The 20,217-nt window shown below is 43.4% G+C and overlaps 1 protein-coding gene across 1 annotated transcript in view; it reads right to left on the reverse strand.

Annotated features, from left to right (window-relative positions):
- The window catches only part of LOC103177961 (coiled-coil domain-containing protein 85C), a 232,902-nt gene extending 213,259 nt beyond the window's left edge, over positions 1–19,643 (reverse strand). The window contains exon 1 of the mRNA XM_007892385.2: positions 18,372–19,643. Coding sequence (XP_007890576.2) covers positions 18,372–19,602 — 1,231 coding nt within the window. The 5' untranslated portion in view covers positions 19,603–19,643. The remainder of the gene's footprint in view (positions 1–18,371) is intronic.
- Positions 19,644–20,217: the final 574 nt, after the last annotated feature.

The raw sequence follows: 20,217 nt of genomic DNA on the forward strand, positions 1-20,217 counted from the left end.
TCGTCCTCTCCCCCTGGCTCAGGGTCAGACTCCGCCACTGCCAATCGCTCCGGGATACTACCCCACATGAATGGCGCTATATAAATTCAAGTTGTTGTTGTCATCAGACAGCCAATAGTGCAGGTTTGTCATGAGGTGAATCGCAGGTACCAGGAACATCTTGCTCATCTCTTGGTGAGAAGCACAATAAAATAAAAGGAACAACAACAAAATTACATTTGTAAAGCGCCTTTCACGTTGGGAGGATGTCCCAAGGCGCTGGTCAGATAGAGTTAAACGGACCCGAGCTGGGGGTTGGGGTGGGGAAGGGTGAAGGACGGGGGGGGGGGAAGCAGGGAGAACGAAAGCATGGTCAAAGAGGAGGGTCTTGAGGTGGGTCTTGAAGCTGGCAAGGGAGGGGGCAAGATGGAGGGATTGCGGGATGGAATTCCAGAGGGTGGGTGCAGAGTGGCGGAAGGCCCGCCCGCCAATAGTGAGGCGAACAAGGCAGGGGACATGAAGCAGGCCGGAGCCCGCTGAGCGGAGGAATTGAACAGGGTGGTAGGGGGTTAGGAGGTCGGAGAGGTAGGGGTATCAAGACCGTGGAGGGCTTTGAAGGTGGAGGACTAGGATCTTGAATTGTATCCTCTGTGTAATGTGAAGCCAGTGGAGTCTGGCGAGGATGGGGGTGATAGGGCCGCAATGCTTGGTATGGGAGAGGACACGGGCTGCAGAGTTCTGGATGATATGCAGCCTATGGAGGGAGGAGTTGGGGAGGCCGACAAGCAATGAGTTTTCAAAGTCGAGCCTCGATGTAATGAATGCGTGTGTGAGGGTTTCGGCGGCCTGAGGTGTGAGACAGTGTCGGAGTCAGACAATGTTGCGGAGGTGGGGGAAGGCAGAGCGGGTCATGGCACAGATGTGGGGTAGAAAGGATAGTTGAGGGTAAAACAAGACCCCAAGGTTCTGGTCTGGCTTAGCAAGGTGGAGTGTGCAACCATGGATGGTGATGCTGTCAGTGCCTGAGGTGAAGAGGCGCTGATGGGAGCCAATCAGATGATCCTCGGTCTTGTTGATGTTCAACTGAAGAACGTTAGCTTTCATCCAGGATTTGATTTCTGCCAGACATTCTGTCAGGACAACAGTGGTCCTGGGGTCAAGGCTGGAGGCAGAGAGATAGAGTTGGGTGTCATTCGTATACATGTGGAAGTTGACCCCATGTCTGCGGATGATGTTACCAAGAGGGAGTATATAGATATTGAAACGGAGAGGACAGAGCCCTGAGAAATGCCGCACGAGACGGTGAGGGGGCTAGAGGAGAAGCTGTTTGAGGAGATGAAGTGCAGGCAATGTGAGAGTTAGGATCTGAACCAGCAAATGGCTCAAAAATTATGAAAATAAAATGATGATTTATAAGGGGATTCACTAATAGAAATTCAAAGTCACGGATGGGGATTCCTGAGGGTAACTGGCACTTATGTCAAAGCCGACTCAAATATTTTTATGAACCTCATGGTCCTTCCTATAAGTACACTCTGCACTTCACAGTAAATCCGTGAAACGCTTTTGATACATCTCGACAACATGACAAGACACTATATCAAACGCAGGGAATATCATTATCATTGTGAAGCAAAGGGATGCAATGCTGCTTTAAACTCAGCACCCTGCACAAACCCTGCACTGCAGCTGATGGAGGTGCTAAGGCTGAACATTGCACTGCGCTGTGGCCGGGAGCTGAATGATGTAACCCATTGTACTGCACATTCACACAATCTGCACAATGGCTGTAATGTCTGCTGAGACTCTGTTAATTAACCTGCCTAAAGCTCTCAGAATTGCCCTTTTTCTGAGCCTTCAAATGTAAACATCTGCTATAATTTAATTACAGACTTTTTGCAAATAGCCGTAAAACAGTAAAGAAATTAAGGGCAGGAAGAGATATTTTCATACTGTTTTCCTCGGTCCACTGCAGCACAGTGAGTCAGCTAGAGTCCTTTGCAAGTATACACATGTATTTGTCATTACTTTTTGTTCCCATTTTCTGCCTTTTTTTGTACAAGATTGATTGCTTTGCTGCAGGCAATACTTATGAGGCTGGTAAGTGTTGGGGAAGGTGGCACTGGTATTTGCAGATATAAAGCACTTGAGGTTAACTAACACGTGGGAAGTGTCGATCAGGCTCCAGAGGTTGACTAGTGGATGGTTACCATGGGAATTCAATACAATGGGTTCATAGAGCAGGTAATGCAATGTGGAGATGCTGTTACCAGCCAAGTTCTGTCAGAGTAAAGAGTCTGTCCATATGGTTGGGTTACCCACCAAACCTAAACTGGCGTTACCAACTAAAGTCGCAAAATATAGCTTTGGACGTGTACACTTTGTGGAATTTGGGGTTTCGCAATTCAATTTACTTAAGAGAAAGCTCGATTTTGTACTCGTTTTGTGTCCATGGTAACAGGATAGCAAATACCAGTGCTGTGACAAAAAGAGTGAGTATTGCTTCACATACATCAGTGAGGGAATCCGACATGTATCAGCGGAGATGGCACACTGAGATCCTACCTGCCAGGAATGCTAAAAGATCCCACAAAACTATTTCAAAAGAAGAGCATTGAATTCCCCCCGTGTCTTGGCCAGTTCCTCCTTCAACCACATTCACCAAAAGCAACTTAATTGGGTCATCCATCTCATTGCGGTTTTTGCACACTTGTAACACCTGTTGCGTTTCCCCCCACAACAGTCACTACTCTTCAAAGTAACTCACTGTTGGCAACATTGACGCGACAAGGTGTTGTATTAAAATGAAAATGTTTAAATAGTGTTATTATTTTTCAAGAGTTTTTATGGTGCAGAAAGGAGACTGTTTATGTCACCACACCGTACAAAGATTGGGCAGTACGTGAGAACAACAACAATAAAATTACATTTAGAGAGCGCCTTTCAGGTCGGGAGGACGTCCCAAAGCGCTGACCTCATGATATATATATATATCCAAGCTCCAAAGCAGTCGTAAAACCATTCCATAACAGCAGTTCAGCCTAGAGTAAGGAGCGTGTATCAGCTAACACTACTGCAGTTCTGATCGCTGCTGCTCGACAACAACAGCAAATTACATTTGTACAGCACCTTTCACGTCGACAGGACGTCCCAGGATGCTGGACAGTCAGGGATTTGGACCCGAGCTGTACAAAATACAGCACAGGCAAGATCCTTCCTTCCCCAGTCTTATCTCCTGTTGGTTTTTTTTTAACAGCAGTTCTTCCAACAGTTTTTTCAGTCCACAACATATGTTGAGATAGCTGAAAAACAGGAATTTGCAAAAGTATTTCTAAGCCGTTGCTTTCATCCAACCCTGAGAGACTCTGCAAAGTCTTCTTGCAGAACAACCCTCTTCTTTGCCGCTCCCGGTGACGATCCATCTATCAAGATGAAGATACTTTGGGTCGCGTGGGGCTCAAACTTACAAGTTTCTTCCTATCGCCTTTCCTCGAAGCCCACACCTCAAGAACAAACATGCATTTAATGTAGTACCTTTAATGAACATCTCAATGAGTATCATAAAGATAGTGTTGATCACTAAGCAGATAGGAACAAGCACATGAACAAGGTTGGAGTTTGGGATTCAGACGACAGCATTACTGACACTTCCAGAGAGCTGACTGAAGGATTGAGTGTCAGTCTTGCCGATTCCTCTTCAGATCAATTGAATTGGGTCGGTCGGCGCACAGACAGTCAAAAGCTAAGGATAAACTCCTCCTACCCATAGTGACTATTCTGCACAGTCATGTCCACCAGAAGCAGCACCAAACAGGTTCATCACATCTCATTTACAAACCACAGCTGCCAGAAAGCTTTGTCTCTTATCCCATGACAGGAGGTCAGTAGAGTGGGTATTCTGGAAGGATGAGATCAAATGGGCCGAAGAGCCTTCTTGATCCAAACCGATCTTGTAATTAGCTACTGTTATGAAATATAAATATTTTCTAATTGATTCTCTTTAAGTTCCACAGGGCGTGTTGCAGCCTTAAAGAACCACAAAACTGCTGGGAGTTTCTTGCATTGCATAAGGCACTGCTGATCAGACTACACAGATAATGGAAAGATAGATTCCCCTTGTAACACAAGGATTATGAGTTAATGTACACCGAAATACACCAGCAATGATAACAGAAGAATGCTACTGGGAATACTTTTTCAGAGAGAATATTTATTCTGGATAGATTCTTTTCCACACATTCTGAAGGGACACTATTATGTACTGGGATGAATTCTGCTTCCAAATTACAATGAGGGAAGTTGCGTCAGACTCAAAACTGCCAAAAATATCCCTCTAGAACGCCAGCATCTAGTCTTTGGTATCAAGTTTTCAAAGTTTACTATACATTTGCTAAAAGCTACAACAACTTGCATTTATATAGCACCCTTCATGTAGGACAGTGCCTCAGAGCGCTTAGTAATGAATAATCCTTGCAATTGATATAGCGCTTTATCACATCGTTGAGATATCTCAAAGCACTTCACAGAATATACTATAAAGTGAATTGACTAAAATTTGCGGGGAAAACGTGGCAGCCAATTGCACACAGCAGGATCCCACAAACAGTCGTGGATTGAGTGTCCAAATTATTATTATTATTTTTAGAAAAGAGTATGATCCCCGGAAAGCGATCTACCAATCGATTAACAACCACCTGCTGCTGATAGGTAAACAGACAAAAGCATTACATGTGTCCTGCTGTGAGAGGATACAATACTGTGTTTGGCTCAGCAACTACACCTCACACCTCTGGAATGCCCTCCCTCTATCCCTCCTATCTCATCTCTTTTTTATCAGTTTTTAAATATCACCTAAACACCTGCCTCTCGACTGCACCTGATGTCCCTCCATCACCACTTTCTCAAAGCAACCAGGGACTGGACAACAAATGCTGGTCCTGCCCAGAGTGGCCCACGTCCTGAGATCAGTAAAGATGTTCTCAGCAGCTGTAGTCCAGTGTGAATCATCAAGCCTAAACCACAATGCACAACAAGGGGTGCCCTAGGACATCTGATTTCATCCTTCCAAAATACCCACTCCTCAGGCTTCCATTAGAAACAATATTCAGCCGTTTCTTAAATTAGTCCAGCCGGCATCCTTCCAAACCACCTTTCCCAGTAACCCACTCCAATCATTAATTACCCACTGTGTAAAGAAATACTTCCTGTGATTAAATTGGCATTTACGACCCTGTACCTGTGTTCTCATGTCCTGCTGCCTTGGGGTAGCTAAAAGTATTGCTTTGGGTAAACTTTCTCAATCCCTTTTAGTACCATACACACACATACATACCCTTCATACAGTGGCTTTTATAGGGAATCAAACTGGGCATTAGTTTCTACTGCTGGGCTTGGTTGTTAGGAGGTTCTGCCCAAATCTACCTCAGCACTGACAGTGGCACAGTGAGCACTAACACAACTCATGTCGCCTAATTAAAACTGCACTATTGTTATCTAATCTCAGTGCTGTTAGTGGAATCACCGCCCTAGGCCACTGTGTCCTTTAAATTGAATGACAGCACTCGAAAAGTCAGCAGCTACCTTAGGGTAGAATTTACAATGGAATTAGCTAGAAGAGCAGTGGGTGTCCATAAGTCACAGCACCACTGAGCCGGTGGTATAGAGGGGGGTAGGGAGCGAAAAGACAAAAGTCAGCCAGGAGTCGTGCTCTTGAGAAATGATCTGCTCATTCCTGCTAGAAGCTGTGTAGGGGTGGAGGCTGAGGGAGGACAGGACTGAGGTCGGTTGTAACAAGACTGTGATGGCTCACACAGATAAACCGGGATCTGATAACAGGTGATAATAACTACTGCAACTACTAATAATAATAATCCTTCAATTGATAGAGCATCTTATCACATCGTCGAGACGTCTCAAAGCTTTTTTTCTTTGTTTGAAAGTGATTTCTAAAATAGGAGATATTACAACCAGATATGTGTTGTGTCTCTAACAGCGACAAGAGTTCACCAGCAAGTTATCACACACATAACCCCGCTATAACTCGGTGGTTCTGAGTCCATAAAAATCAGGCGCCACATTATAATAGGGCTTGTTAAATGACTGCCGGTCCAGGGCTCAGAAAGTCATCTGGTATTAACATTTTTATGACACTGCAAGGAAAAGGTCAATTCAGCAATCCAAAGCATCAATTCGTGCCATCATGTCAAGTCATTGAGACATCTCAAAGCGTTTCACAGAATATATTGTAAAGTGAATTAACTATATTTTGGGGGCAAAATGTGGCAGCAATTTGCACACAGCAGTGTCCCCAAACAGTCGTGGATTGAGTGACCAAATTTTCTTTTGAGGTTATTATCCCCGGTAAACAATCCGCCAATCGACTAACACATGGATTCCTCCTTACTGCTAGGTAAACAGAGATGTGCCGAGTAAGGAAACCCGCGTAAGGTTTCACCCTGCCAGGGAAACAAACTCAGGTCCTCTCACATGCAAGGCTAGTGTTCTATAACCAATACGCGAGAGGACTGGTAGTGAGCAATGCAAGTGTCAAAGCTATCAACAATTCTGCTCAACAATCTACCCAGCTTATCAAATAAACAAGATAAGAAACAAAGCTGAATAAAAACACAAGGAAAAACAATTTATATTTGTACAAAGCTTTTCACATCAGGAGGAAATCTCAAAGCACTTCGAAAGAAGACTCACTTTCCAATGATATTCAGCAGAGGCTGAATATTTTAATTTTAATTCTGTGCTTTAATTCCCAAAGGAGTTAATTTGTACAGCATTTTTGCTGAAGACTAATCAATTGTTAAGGTACAATGAGGATTGATTGTCTGCTGAATTGTCTTGAACAATACAGTACTTTGTGGAGCCATACAATTCTCACCCGCTCCCTCTCTCTCAGGCTGCTCTAAACAGGTCTAACCCCATTCCTGAGTGGAAAGGAAGCTTCTTATTAAGGAGCAGCTAAAATTCTCCGGTGCTATAAATTGAGGAAATGCACATTGTTTCCTCACTTGCACACTTCACTTGCGAAAAGCAGCCACCACCTAATGGCAAATGGAAGTCCCTTATCCTCAAAAGAGACTGCCTGACCTATTGTAGAATTTGTCTTTCAAGAAAGGTCACTCCATATTTGTCATTATTACATCCTTGTACGAAACATTGAACGTGACTGGCTGAAGAGAACAGTTGGTTTAAGAAAATTATTTTCACTGCTCTCAAGCTAACTGGGGACTGGGCATTGTACTGCAGTTTCGATGAGTTTGAGGATAATAAGAAATGAAAATATTGACTGCAGTATTCCAGGTACAAGTCAAAAAAACATTACTCGGGAAGTTACAGAACTGTTCTTACAGGAGTAGAATTGCTCGCCGCTAATGCATCCCAACTTACTCCCTGTTTACACTGTAAACTCAGATCAACCATTCAGCATTACAGCCTTCCCCTATATTCAATATCAGAACATTGCTGAGATGTAAGGGTGCCAGGACACTGTACATCCAGTGGACAGAGAAAGGGGTCCAACACCACTAGGAGAGAGAGAGCAGCAAAACTGGTGGGAAGGGGAAACCAGAGGAAATATCTTCAGTTGAACTTTCACACAGTCCCATAGGAATAGTTAGGCACAAGCTTACACATTCAAACTCCACCCATCGTATGTCTACATAGATCTTTAGAAGTGCACCAGAAATCAACACTTTTCGATCACCAAGACAGTAGATCAAGAGGGCGTGGGTTTAGAGATGCAAAGGGCAATTTCAGAACACATACCGGGAAGTATTTCTCTACCCAGAAAACGATTAACAATGGATTGCTGGTAAGGGTGGTTGGGGATAGGACATTGGACTCCTTTTTTTTTAATTGATGCTGTGATGGAAGAATGGTAGGTTAGTCACAAGATCATAAGATTGGTTTGGACAAAGGACAATTTGATTCATCTCTCCAGAGTATCCAGCCTACCAAATTTTATTTTGTTACAATTTCCCCCCCCTTTGCTTTGCATTATTAACACCTCTTCAACCCATCATCCCCTGTCCTCTACCCCATTTTCTCTGTTGTCTTCCTTGTCTCTCCACTCTCTGTTAATAATAATAATAATAATCCTTGCATTTGATATAGCGCTTTTCACGTCAGGAGGATGTCCCAAAGCGCTTCACAGAACACACTGTAAAGTGAATTGACTGTATATTTGTGGGCGAACGCGGCAGCCAATTGTGCACAGCAATGTCCCACAAACTGTCGTAGATTGAAAATGACCAATTTATTATTGTTTTTGGTTTTGGAGGGATTATTATTAGGCTTGTGGAGTAAGGAAACTTGCCCAAGGTTTCGCCCTCTGCCTGGAATTGAACTCGGGTCTCTCACTTGCAAAGCGAGTGCTCTAAACACTGAGCTACAGGACTCCACTGTTATCCCTTAAAAGCCTCTCCCTCCCAACGTGCCCCAGTTCTGACAGAGGATCATGGACCCGAAACGTTGACTCACTTTCCTTTCTCAATAGATGCTGCCTGACCTGCTGAGTGTTCCCAGCGACTTCTGTTTGTGTACCACATCTTTTCACAGCATTAAGCTGCTTTTTAAAAAAAAACGAGTCCAATGTCCTGACCTCAAGAGTACTTTGGAACAATTAATCAAAATGGACGAAGCACCTTCTTTATCTGAACCAATCTTGGGATCTTGTGATAGCCATTTTTGGAGATGCTGTACTGCAGGAATCTAAATCAAGATATCTGTCAAGGACGAATACTACTAGAAGGGGAAAGATTTTGGCTGAACATACAGAAACAGTTGGGCAATTTTTGCCAGTCCATTCACCTTCAGGGCTGTCAATTTTAATGACACTCTATTAACTGAAAAAATCAAGAATTGAATGGCAACTCTCAACCGTTCAATCGCAACTCCCAGACTGGTCATATAGTTCTTGATAAGGTTTCACTGTAACAACCATGCAACATTACTTGAACAACTCATCCTCTGTAAACTGCCTTACTTGCAACAAGGAATGACGCGGCAATACACAAGGTTCTTGCTGCTCACATAATGGCCATAGCAAACAATTCCCTCTGCAGTGAAGACTTTGGGAACAACACCCACTGTGTATAAAAGAGATAAGCAAAGGGAGAGAACGTTTAATGCAATTATCTACTTAATGAAAGAGCCATAGACAAAGTGCACTTTTTACAAAGGATGATGGCACATCAGTGTTTACAGGAAGAGATTCTGATAAACAGCTATAAATAGTTGCAGTCGCAATTAGGTAACTATAAACATGAATGAAGCTGCAATTGTCTAACTCAAAATAGATTGAGGCATTTGCAACAATGGAATCTGTTATACAACTGTTATCTCAATAAGTCACATTTATAATTGCTGAGCCTACTGCTCTATATTGGTCGAGAATGACAACACAGGACAAACAGAAACATCATACGAGCTCACCACCAAGCTCCGTCTCACTTCTCCAACTGAGTTTATTTTTGAAGCTGCTCTGGTTGTTTACTCCGCATTGCATGGTTCAGAGATCACCAGCAGATAGTTGAACCATGACGTCACCGCTAGTATGTGGCAAGGAATGAGGAAAATTGCTTTACAAAATACCGGCCAGCACTATAGAGCATTAACGTTTGACATAATGGACTTGTTTACTGCTCAGCTGAAATTATTATTCAAGTCTTTCATTTCCATGTACTGTGTGCTATTTTCTTCGAACCAGATCATTTAAACCTGCCATGATTTGTGTTTCCAATTTGTCTTTACAGTTAAAACCAAAAGAACGTGTGACAATATTTAGTTCTATGTGTGTTGTGACACACAGATGTCTTTAAACCATTCATTTCAAAGCATGGATCGCTTATCAGGCAGCTGATTGTTCCACAATGTATGTAACAGTCCTGATTCTGTGTTTCACACCCTATAAAAAGACCCAACCCAATTTAACCTGTGCTTTGTGCTCTGTAATTAGCAACAACGTGCAAATTAAAAAGAACCAAGGTTAGCTGCAAAATTGTACAACTGAACAAAAAAATCCCATGGCACTCATCGAAAAAGAGAAGGGAGTTTCTCTCTTAGTGTCACAGCCGACATTCCCTCCAAGTATAATTGGTCATTCAGTTCATGATCAATTCTGTTTGTGGGACATTGCTGTGGGCAAATTGGCTACCGCTTTTGCCTACAAAATACAATCACCACAGTTCACAGTAATTCCTGTTAAGGGCTTCAAGATATCCTCGTGGCATGAAGGGTCCTATAACAAATGCAATGACTATTATTTAAAAAATACAGGGTAAATAAAAAAACATAAAAGATTATAAAAAATAGAAGCATCTTTGGTCTCTGCAGATAAAAAAACAATTAGACAAAAAATACTTTAGAGTTTGATAACCACCCAACATGTACATCCAGGAAGTCTTTAACCCACACACTGTATATCATTCTTGATCTTATTTTCCCCCCATTCCAGTGAAATGCTTTGAGAAGTTCTATCGACATGAAAGGTACTATATCAATTGTAAGCATTGTTATTTGTTACTATTATTTGTTTTCCTCCTTGTACCAATCGATCTTCAGATGGCTCTCAAGTGTCTTGATGTGCTGCTTCTGATTCACAGTCATGTGCAGCCTGCTTTGCATAGCTACATAAGAACAGAAAAATTGGTAGATGAATGAATATCAAGGTCCATCCAGTTTGCCTTCCACCATCTAGTAGTCGCATCCACGTGTCATGTACCAAACTATATATAATAATAATAAACTTTGCATTTGATAAGCACCTTATCACGTCTTTGGGACATCTCAAAGTGCTTCACAGAATATACTGTAATGTGAATTGACTGTATATTTTGTGGGTGAAACGCGGCAATCAATTGCGCACAGCAGGTCCCACAAACAGTCGTGGATTGAGTAATCACTTTATTATTATTTTTTTTGAAAGAATTATTACCCCCGGAAAAGCGATCCGCCAATCGACTAACAACCAGGTTCCTACTTACTGTTAGGTAAACAGAGGCATGTGGGGTAAGGAAACTTACCCAATGTTTCGCCGTGCTGGGAATCAAACCCAAGTCTCTCACTTGCGAGGCAAGTGCTCTAACCACTGAGCTACAGGACTCCATGGGCTGTATCCCGAGATATTATTTATAAGAACATAATGCCTCCAACCACAAAACTACCAGCTATCTACTTGATCAAGCCTGGCACTCAATAGCTCCTGCGACCCGCAACCACTCGCTCAGTCAGGAACCGTAAACTTCAGGAATTTCCTCCTGTAGAACCGTAAATCTCTTCTCTTAAATTTTTTTAACAAAAACTGTTAAACAAAAACTCCAAACGTATTGATTTGTGGTTGCAGTCTCCATATCACACAGTATCATATCCAACATTTCAAATCATAATTTATAGGAAACTATTAAAATACTAATTACCAGCATATTTTACTACTTATTGATGAGCTCATGTTGCAAAAGTCAGGGACCCTTATCTACGATGTCCTAACTATTACAGTTTTTTTTCATAATTTCGCCCACAAAATATAGTCATTCACTCTACAGCATATTCTGTGAAAGCACTTTGAGACTTCTCAATGACATGATAAGGCACTTTATCAAATGCAATGATTATTATTATTATAATTCACTGTATATAATTTTGTAAAAGGTTTTGATTTTAAACGTGATGTGCCTTGACTCAGGTTGTTCACAGACTATGAATAAGGATGACTTTTTCTTCTTACCAGGAAATTGCACAGTAGTTTCCTGGAGCTCGGGCTTATTTAGGGAGTGGGCACTTGGGGAAGGGAACAATCGCAGGAAGAGAGGCATCAGAGCAGACCTTTCATCACCGTGATTGCCAAGCGACGTGTCGAAAGGGAAGGAAAAACATGACACTGCAGCTGAAAGTTTGACAATACTGACATTGCACTTTCCCAACACGAGACACGGACCTACAAACTATGCTGAATAACGTGGCATTAAATCAGTGAACTGGAGACACAGCCAGAAACCCAACATTAGCATGCAGATGATAGACACTAACTCTTCCTGATCAGGCAAAAGTGACATTTAATGTCGAATCGAATTAAAAGAACTCCAGCTTGTATTGGCCCAGAAAGCTGTACACCTATCACACTGCATTGGTATCGATTTCATATTTTTACAGTATGCTTCTTCTTTCCTTGATGCCCACATTGAAGTCGTGTGCGAGTCTTTTGCGAAAGGGAGGATGCAACATCACAGAGTCATTTTGGAGCAGATAACCCATCAATCCAAAGTAAAAATGTCTCAATAAAGAATCAGTCAAGAGCTCAAGGGAGACGTCAAGTTCAGCGCTATCAAAATATATTTTTAGAGCTTAGCGGTTCAGAACACTTGCCTCGCAAGCGAGAGGACCCAGGTTCGATTCCCAGGCGGGGCGAAAGCTTTGGCAAGTTTCCTTACTCCGCACGCCTCTGTTTACCTAGTAGTAAGTTGGAACCCGGCTGTTAGTCGATTGCCAGTTTGCTTTCTGGGGCTAATAATCCCTTCAAAAGAGAATTTTTTTAAAAAAATTCGGTCAATCAAAACACGACTGTTTGTAGGACACTGTAAATAGTCAATCACTTTACAGTATATTCTGTTAAGCACTTTGAGACATCTCAATAACATCATATGAACTATATCAAATGTAAGGATTAGTATTATTATTATTTTCTTCCTGCACCCGGAACATGTCCTGAACCTCTTCCAATGGATCTGCTATAAGGCACCACTGGTTCCGATTCAGCTCATCCCACTCTTAAGTTGGTAGCAAAGATGTATTTAACAAGGCCAGAGGGAGCAGTGCTCAACAAAGCTCTTGTAACACAAACCATACTTGGGGGAACACACTGCAGAAAAGTACTTAACACTATTATGGGAAATAGAGGCTAAAAAAAATGCAGGATGTTGTTTTGCTTTGCCCCAATTTATTGTATATTGCAGAACGCAACTGTAATTTGTTTTACTTTTGTGCCTGTTATTACAGGTATTTATAGTAGTTTAACATTTTATCTCCTGCTCTGCGTTTCCTTGCCCCCTCGCTCCACCCTTCACAAATGTTCCTATTTTCTCTCATAAGACCGCACCTTCTAGATAGCCCTCGTAGTCTGCTTTCTTACCCAATTAACCATTCTTCTGAGAGCCTAGATAACTAGTGTGCACATCCTATTTGATTATCGGAGGTATCAGCCAAGCCCAATTCTGTCCTCACCCAATATCCACATGCACAGTTTCCATGGGGGGGGGGGGGGGGGAGGTGCACTGAATAGCTATAGGTTGTTCCTGGTTTATATTCCTCACGAAACGCACCAGACAGTACATTCAATCATGAAACCATCAGATGAACTCAAATTCTTGAGCTCATATCCAGAATGGTTTGCGTTGAAATTCTGTGTAATAGGATTTCTATTATTCCGCTAGTTAGATTGAGATATTTAGATAGTTTGTGTATAATGGAAGCAGAAACACTTTACAGTAGACAGCTTGAAAACATTACCAGCAACATTTTCGGGTTATAAAGAGACCGATTATTTAGACTCAAATTAGTAAATCACTCGCAATATTCCAACTTATTTTCCTAAGTTTCAGCTTTAAATAAATCTTCTCTGAGTCAGAGAGGGTTTTATGTTTCAAGACTAGTTTCTGATTTTGAAATCTGTAAATATTGGGAATCTTACTGCACATTGATTACCTAAAAAAAGGTATCTTTATGTTGGCCTTCTTCTGTACTGTACTTATAAATGGAAATTTCATCAAAAAGATCACTAATTTTTAATGATTGACTTACGATAATCCCCTGTGGTCTCCTTCAACAAGCAGCAATTGAACTAAAAGCACAGAAATATCCACTTACTGATTCTCAAGAATAACTGGTAATGAGTAAAACGACTGAGTGACTCATTTGTGCATTTTGGAGTCCTGCAACTCAGTGGTTAGAGCATTCTGCATTCTGGGTTTGATTTCCGGCAGGACGAAACGTTAGGCAAGTTTCCTTACTCCACACGCCTCTGGTTACCCAGCAGTAAGTAGGAACCCAGTTGTTAAGTCAATTGGTGGACCACTTTTCCAGGGTAATAATGCCTTCAAAAAGTAACTAAATAAATAATAATAAATTGGTCACTTGATCGACGACCGTTCATGGGACACTGCTGTGCACAATTGGCTGCCGCGTTTCGGCCACAAAATATACAGTCAATTCACTTTACAGTATATCCTGTGAAGCGCTTTCAGACGTCTCGAAGACATGATAAGGGGCTATATCAAATGAAAGATTATTATTATTATTTTGTCTCCAACATAAATTCCCTATAACTGAAAAAAATCTACTGGCAAAGTAGGACTGAATAGCTCTTTAAACAAAACAAAATCAGAAAGGGAAAGTTGATCAAGGAATTTTACTTCAGTTAGAAAAATTCAAAGGAGCTATACTATTATAGCCCCATCATTTGCTTTAACGTACCAGAGGGCAAGAAAATGCAGAGAATTGGAATAACTGCAGTCAACACACCACCAAACTGATTATCATACAAGGAAGTTTACTGACATTTAACACTGGACAAATAGGTTTGGAGAATGTTGTACTGTGCATTGTGATACAGTATTTAGACACTCGTCAACCAATTATACAGACAAAGATTAACACAAGTCGTAAAGGCCTGGTCAAATGGTTCTGAACACTCCTACCAAGCTTGCAACATTGAAGAGGTTACGAGCCATTGACATTGAATTAAGAGTACTTTTTACTCAACTCCCCTCCAAAAAAACATAGCATTAAGAAGCTGGACTGGTACAAACATCACTTTTATGCTGTAAAATACATTAAGCGTTAACTCACTTTCCTTCCATTTGGTGCATAAATCAGTTGCTGCATTCACGCACAGACCACAATTATTACATTTTGCAGGATATCCTGTGAAGCGCTGAGGGACATGAAAGGCGCTACACGATATGTAAGGATTATTGTTATGAATCGGAAAATCGATGAGTTACCAACACAACTATTTTAAGCTCCAACCTGTCTGATCAGAGAGTTCTCCATCAGTTTGCATTTACAAAAGTTTGTCTGTGCTTCACCACAAAAATACTGATATGTCAAAGATCAAAAAGTCTAAGCACTGAAGCAATAGGAATATGCAACATCACAAGAATATCTTAGCTTTGTCCTTCATTTGTCTAAGAATCGCAGACATTAAAAAGGTAATATCCATTATTTGGTGGCTGAAAAATACAGGGGAGCAGAGAGTCGGAGGTAATTTCATTAATGCCACCAATTAAAATAAATGTTGCACCATATCTACTGCTCAAAGAACAATTGATTTAAACAACTACTTAACAAAAGTAAATTGGACAGGATAAAAATCAGTGCCAATGCTACAATAAAGAATAATTTCTGAATTAATTTGTATTTAGGAGTCATGTTTTCTGCCTCCAATCGAGTTTCCATTCAACATGCCAGATTATATATATTATATATTATATATAAATGTAACCCTGTATTAAAAAAATGATAACAGCACCAAGGTTTGTAACTATGTTAATTTGTTTTCTCTGTTTGGGCTTCTTTGCTGAAAAAAGCTGAAACAAAGTTTGGTCCAACTGAACACCCCAAGTTTGGGGGCTGATACCAAGCAGATAGATTAAAAGAGGCGATAGCAAATCCACCCCCCACCCCTCCCCCCAAACACACACATTCACACTTTACCTTGTGAACATAGGCTTGAAATATACCACAAGAGTTCATTAAATACAAGTAGCTTTTCAAAAACTATTGTATTTTTGTACACCTGTAGTAACGACGACGAAAAGATCATTTAAAACTCTTTCACACTGCAATCGATCCCCTGTACTACATTGCAGGAATTCGTAACTTTCTGACTGGCTCTTTCGGCCATTTATTCCATCACGCGGATCCCAATCTATGCAACTGCTGCCATGAATACACTGCCAATCCATCTTGCCATCCCGCAGCCTTACAACACCAGTGCCCCCACCCCATACACACACACAGTCATCTTCAAATCACCAGACTCAAGCCATTAATTTTGTGACTCCCTGTTTGAACGTCCTGCAATGGGCACACACACAACAGAATATTTGAGCCAAGCAGATAATGGTTCAGCTTTCAAATCTTGGGAACTGATCACACTTCGTCTTGGGTACAAGTTATTTGCTCCTGGGTATTCCATGACAATGACTGAAACACTAACGTGTAATAGTTGCCTTTTCGTACTAAATAAGGAGAATGTCAACACTAGTTTGCAACCATAGTCAGCATCAAGCCAGGTCAAGTACAATTTGGTAGATTCAAAAAGTAAACCTCCTGCTTTATTGTCTCACAAAATATGCCTTAATCCTGATCTCAGAAAACGACTAACGCACCAACAATAATGACATTCCTTGCTTTCCACACAAGGCATTCTTACAGTGTTGCTTAGTAACAAGATTGCTGAATTATGGGCTGATCTGCACTTGTGGACTTGTATCTGCTTAAAACTGCCCAATCTCATTTCAATTAGAAACCTTCGGTCTCTAAAGAAAAAAAAAGCACAATGTTCTAACCCGCCATGCTTCCTTCTCAATCTGAAGTGACATGCAGAAATGTAGTACAAATACATTCTGGCTCTTATCCAGAGATCAGAATTTAATGACTTGGGGTCAATTCAACAATCTATGCCCTGTTTGGTGAAAACGTCCAGGATTTCAGCCGGTGCTTGTTAATTCCCAGTTTGCCACCTGAACATCCACAAAACTCTATAGTCTTGAAACCTCTGAGGCACGGCTTTGCTATCACACTCTTCAAAATAGAACTGTAGTGTCAGATCCTGACGTTCTGTGATTTTTTTTTCTTTACATCAATCATAAAGAAACTGTCAGGATAACAAATAAGGTTCTAGAAAGTAAGGAAAATAAGGATAATAGGATAAACGAAGCTATTCTAAATTATTCAAATAAAAAGCATACCAATTCAAATTGGGTATTACCTTTTTAAAAGTACATTAAGCATGAATTAAAGCAATTTGTTTTAGAACCATTATAAAACAGATGAACCTTAATTAAATTACATTCATGGAACCCAAAGGTTAGGAATTCAATAAGTTTAACATTTCCCCTACAGCGCAATTCAATTAAAACTATAAAGTCGAGTTTGATTCTAATTCTAGAAACTGCATTTGTAAACAAAAAAAATTGTATTTATTTAACAATATTTACAATCATGTAAGGAATAAATGAAACTAAGTTATCTGTGTCAATGTTCGTGGGTTTTCTATATTTTTATGCAGAGAGGCATAAACCAGTCAAAGGGGATATTTTCTCCTCATTGATCTTCAATTTACCTAATTTCAAGTAATTTAATAAGTAGCTTTCATTATTACAAAAGCAGTATATATTATTCATTCTTAATGGACTTTAATGATATGCACAGAGCCAAAGGACTAACCAGCCACCATGGGAGGAAGGATATTAAAGCCACACTTATACGTTCATACCAAAAATTGCGCTGTGTACCCTTTAGCTATATCTTTATAAGAAAAAATAGATTTCAAATGCATTTTATCAGACACATAGGTACATAAATACATTTACACACTGTACACCCTGTCAGCGAGATGTACTATGGCACATATGAGTGACATCACTTTGTCATGCAATGAAAGTTATTCTGCTCCGTGAAGGCTTAGTAAGGTCGCGTTCGTTAAGAGTGCATTTAACTAACCTGTGCTGATAAATGTGGATAGGCAGGAAAGCCACAAAGTTCACAAAAGACGGGTGGGATTAGGTTCCTGCGGGATTTTAGTGAGTGTCGGTAGAACTGTTTTAAAGTTGGGGTCTAAAGTTAGCAATTGGTGCTCTCCTGATGCTAAAATAAAATAAAATAAAATAAAATGCATTGAGTTCATGCAGGTGTACTGTAATGCTTCATGACAACAGCTCTGCAAATCCTGCGCCCTGGGCTAAGTTTTGCTTTGTGGGGGGGGGGGGGGGTGGGGGGGGGTGGGGGGGTGGAATGTCAGAAGATATCACAATACCAGACTCGATGCATATCAACAGAAGGACGTGCATCAGCAGATCTCACGTTAATTCAGCAGGTTTGCTTTCTTTATTTCTGCGTGTGGTTAAGACACATGCGGGACTCTGGTGATGCACTCAAAATCAATGCAGTATCCCCCCCCCACCACCACCACCCCCCACTCCCCCTCCCTCCCCCCCCCCCAAAAAAAAAAAGTTTTTTTTTTATCATAAGGGGAGGTGAGAGGGGTGGGGGGGGGGGGGGGGGTAAATGGGAAGGAAGGAAGGAAAGGGGGGGTCAGATATTTTGGTTATACGCTGGTAGTCTCTGCAAAAACACCTGTGGTTTCAGTAGGTCTATCAACCCACCATTCATCCCATTGTACACACTTCTGTGATGAGGCGAAAGATCGTCGGCTGCTGCTGCTGCTGCTGCTGGTGGTGGTGGTGGTGGTGGTCTCCTCAGAGTCCCCTCCCGGCTGCTGCCTCCACCGCTGCCCAGATGTTTGAGATGCTCGGGGCTGCCACCGTAATGTTGCTTCAGTCGCTCGGGGCTGACACCGCGGTGCTGCTGCTGCTGCTGCTGCTGCTGCTGCTGCTCGGCTGCGTTCGCCAGACCCCCGGCCATCAAGTGCTTCTGATGCTCGGGGCTGCTGCAGGAGGAGCTCAGGCTGTGTTGTTGTTGTTGTTGTTGCTGTTGTTGCTGCTGCTGCTGCTGTTTCTGGAGGTGCTCGGGGCTGCCACCGCTCACCAGGTGCTTCTCGGGGCTCCCTCCGCCTCCCCGGTGCCTCTGCAGGTGCTCGGGGCTGCCCCCCGGCCCGGCCGAGTGCTTGTGGTTGTGCTGCTGCTGGTGCTGCTGCTGGTGCTGCTGGTGCAGGTGGTGCTGGTGCTGATGGTCAGGGCTGTCCGTGCTGCCCGCACTGGAGGTACTGCTCCCGTCCCCAACGTCCCTCATCAGAGCCCCAGCGCCGGCACCACCGCCGCTGCTGCTGCTGGTGGTGGTGGTGGTGGTGGTGATGGACGAGGTGATGGGGTTCAGATGGAGCAAACCGCCGGCGCTGTCCAGGGAACCCCTATTGCCCGCCGCAAACCCTGTCCCGACACCCAGCCCCAGCCCAGCCCCAGTCCCAGCCCCAGCCCCGCTCTTCTCCTCGTCCAGCATCAGGCACATCTCCCTGAGCTCCAGGTTCTCCCTCAGCACCTCGTCCTGCCTGACCTCCAGGTCCTTGAGCTTCTGCAGGTACAGAGCCACCTCCTTGCGCATCAGACCGGCCGCGTACCTGCCCAGGCGCTGCCACTCGCGGGACACCCGCTTGCCCTTCTGCCGATCGTCGTCCAGGAAGCAGCAGAGGTCCCTCAGCTCCTGGTTGTCCTCCTGCAGCTTCTGGTTGACCTCCTTGAGGCCTCGGATCTCGGTCAGGTGGACCTGCAGCCGGCGGTTGACCTCCTTGATCAGGTTCCCGTGCTCGATCATCACACTCATCTTGTCCGCCTCCGCCCTCCGCAGCCTCCGGACCAGCTCCTCCTTACTCCACTTCACCAGCTCCTCGTCTGGGATCTTACACAGGTCCTCCCTCGAGCCCTCCACGTTTTTGGTCATTGTGTGTGTGTGTGTGTGTGTGGAGGAGGAAAGAGGAAAGAGGAGGAGGAGGAGGAGGGGAGTGTGTGTGGTGGGGGAGGGAGGGAGAGGGGAGAGGGGGGAGAGTGGTGGTGGGGAAAGGGGAGAGTGGTGATGGGAGGGGGGAGAGGGGGGAGTGGTGATGGGTGGGGGGGAGGGGGGAGTGGTGGGGAGAGGGGAGAGTGGTGGTTGGGGAGAGGGGAGAGTGGTGGTGGTGATGGGGGGGAGAGGGGAGAGTGGTGGTGGTGGTGGGGGGGGAGAGGGGAGTAGGGGTGGGTGGGGGGAGGGGAGTAGGGGAGAGTGGTGGTGGTGGGGAGAGGGGAGAGTGGTGGTGGTGGATGAGGAGGGGAGTAGGGGAGAGTAGTGGTGGGTGGGGGGAGAGGGGATAGGGGAGTAGGGGAGAGTGGTGGTGGTGGGTGGGGGGAGAGGGGATAGGGGAGTAGGGGAGAGTAGTGGTGGTGGGTGGGGGGGAGAGGGGATAGGGAGTAGGGGAGAGTAGTGGTGGTGGGTGGGGGGATAGGGGAGTAGGGGAGAGTGGTGGGTGGGAGGGGAGTAGGGGAGAGTGGTGGTTGGGGGGAGAGGGGAGAGTGGTGGTGG

The sequence above is a fragment of the Callorhinchus milii genome, unplaced genomic scaffold (genome assembly GCF_018977255.1).
Source record: "Callorhinchus milii isolate IMCB2004 unplaced genomic scaffold, IMCB_Cmil_1.0 Scaffold3, whole genome shotgun sequence".
NCBI lineage: Eukaryota > Metazoa > Chordata > Chondrichthyes > Chimaeriformes > Callorhinchidae > Callorhinchus > Callorhinchus milii.